The sequence below is a fragment of the Calidris pugnax genome, unplaced genomic scaffold, assembly GCF_001431845.1.
Source record: "Calidris pugnax isolate Ruff unplaced genomic scaffold, ASM143184v1 scaffold797, whole genome shotgun sequence".
Lineage (NCBI taxonomy): Eukaryota > Metazoa > Chordata > Aves > Charadriiformes > Scolopacidae > Calidris > Calidris pugnax.
Window position 1 is genome coordinate 13631 of NW_015091458.1, and position 2182 is coordinate 15812.

General features: G+C 68.2%; 1 protein-coding gene across 1 annotated transcript in view; it reads right to left on the reverse strand.

Annotated features, from left to right (window-relative positions):
• STAG3 (stromal antigen 3) overlaps positions 1-2182 on the reverse strand; it is a 19181-nt gene that overhangs the window by 9903 nt on the left and 7096 nt on the right. The window contains exons 17-22 of the mRNA XM_014961622.1: positions 2016-2105; positions 1838-1927; positions 1341-1541; positions 715-785; positions 314-401; positions 132-212 (exon numbers count right to left, since the gene is read on the reverse strand). Of these exons, the coding sequence (XP_014817108.1) occupies positions 132-212; positions 314-401; positions 715-785; positions 1341-1541; positions 1838-1927; positions 2016-2105 (621 nt within the window). The remainder of the gene's footprint in view (positions 1-131; positions 213-313; positions 402-714; positions 786-1340; positions 1542-1837; positions 1928-2015; positions 2106-2182) is intronic.

Here is a 2182-nt window from a genome sequence, read left to right on the forward strand (position 1 = left end):
CAGAAGGAGGTGACTCTGCTCTTCAGGTTCCTCAGTTGCTCCTGGGCAGGGGGACAAAGGGGTGGCCTTCAGGGACATGGGGGCTGCCCCACCACGTTGTCCTTGGGGTTGTCCCTGTGCCCCCCGCTCACCTGGGGGACGTTGGCGCTGGGCAGGCGCGAGAGCTCCCAGAGAAGGTGGAAGTGGAGGCAGGGGAGGGAGGGGACGACGACCTGGGGGGGGAGTTGGGGGGGAAAGGGGGGGGCTGCAGGGCTAAGGAGCCCCCACCACATCCCCACCATGTCCCCACTGTGTCCCCAAGGGCCCTCTCTACCTGTGGGGGCACCTCGCCCGTGTCCACGGCGTGCTGCAGGAGCTGGGCACAGGGATCGAAGAGCTGCCAGGGCGTCAGGTCGTGGGCGCTGGAGGGACGGGGTGGCATCAGCAGGACCAGGGATGGGGACATGGGGCAGGGGATGGGACCCTGAGGGACACAGCGGGCACGCGGGGCAGGGGACGGGACCCTGGGGGACATGGGGAGCACGTGGGGCACATGGGGGGCAGGGGACAGGACCCTGGGGAACATGGGGAGCACATGGGACAGGATGCCAGGGACACACAGGGCAGAGGGACACGGTACCACAGGACAGGGCACAGGGAGGGGGGCTAAGGACACCGGGGGACCCTTGGGGACGCGGGCGGAGGGGTGGTGTGGCCCCATGGCCCCCCACTCACTTGAACAGGATGGAGATCCTCTTCAGCGTGGCTGCCGTGCTGTACACCTCCTCCTCGTCCAGGGACGAGGCCTGGGCAGGGCCCGGGGTTGGGGACACCCCACGTGGGGTTGGGGACACCCCTCTCCCCGTGGTCCCTCACCAGCCCAGCCCAGCTCTTCCCCACTGATGCTCTGTCCCTTCCCAGGCCACCATTGTCCCTTCAAGGTCCTTGTCCCTCTCCTGTCCCCAACCCCGTCCTGGCTCTGGGTCCCTGTTCCCAGCCCTGGGGTGGCCCCAGCTCCGTGTCCCCATCTTCAAGTTTGGTCCCCAGCCTCATCCCAGCTCTGGGTCCCTGTTCCCAGCCCTGGATCCCTCTCCCCAGCCCTGGGGTGGCCCAAAGCTCCGTGTCCCCATCTTCAGCTCTGGTCCCCAGCCTCATCCCAGCTCCAGGTCCCTCTCCCCAGCCCTGGGGTGGCCCAAAGCTCCGTGTCCCCATCTTCAGCTCCAGTTCCCAGCCTTATCCCAGCTCCGGGTCCCTGTTCCCAGCCCTGGGTCCCTGTTCCCAGCCCTGGGGTGGCCCAAAGCTCCGTGTCCCCATCCTCAGCTCCGGTCCCATCCCCGGGGGTCCCTTCTCCCGTCCCCCACCTGCAGCAGCTCGGTGACCTCCTGGTGGAACTTGTCGGCCAGCTGGTCGGCCAGGCGGCTGCGCACCAGGTCGCCGCGGCCGTGCAGGGGCAGTTGGGGGTCACAGAGAGCCTGGAGGGCGCGGGATGCGGCCCCCAGCACCCCCGGCCCCATGTGTTTCTCCACCACCTCCTGCAACTGCCCCAGCACCAGCTCCAGGGGCTGTGGGGGGAGAGAGGGGCTGGGGGACACACACACCACCAGGACACCCCACCACCCCGGGGACAAGGGGACCCACAGCTTCACACAGGGACATAGGGCTTCCCCCCCCAACCCCGGCGAGGATGGGGACAGCCCCATGATGGGGGGCAGAGGGGGCACAGCCTCCCACTGGGGACAGGGACATAGAGCATCCTGAGGGCACCCCGTCCCCCAGCCCCATTTCCTGGGGACAGAGCCCTAGATCCTGGCAGGGGTGAGGGGGTCACACACGGGGGGGACACACAAGGGGACGGCACCTTCTCCAGGCGCCCAGTGCAGTAGATGCTGAGGTCAAAGCAGCGCAGCACCTCCAGGAGCAGAGCTGCTTTCTCCGCATCAGCTGAGAACTGGGATGGGGAGGGAAGGGGAATGAGGTGGGGGGATGAGCACTGAAATCCCCCCCCAAACCCCCCCAGGGATCCCTGACCCCCTCACCTTGGCCAGCAGCTGGGGCAGGGCTGGGATGAGGCAGTGGGTGAGTCGGGTCTTCTCCTCCACCTGAGCCTTGCGCTCCCGGGCTGAGGGCTTGGGGGGGCAGAGGGGGGGGTCAGGGCGATGTTGGGGGGGACCCCTGTCCCCTCCTCAGCCCCCTCCGTTACCTT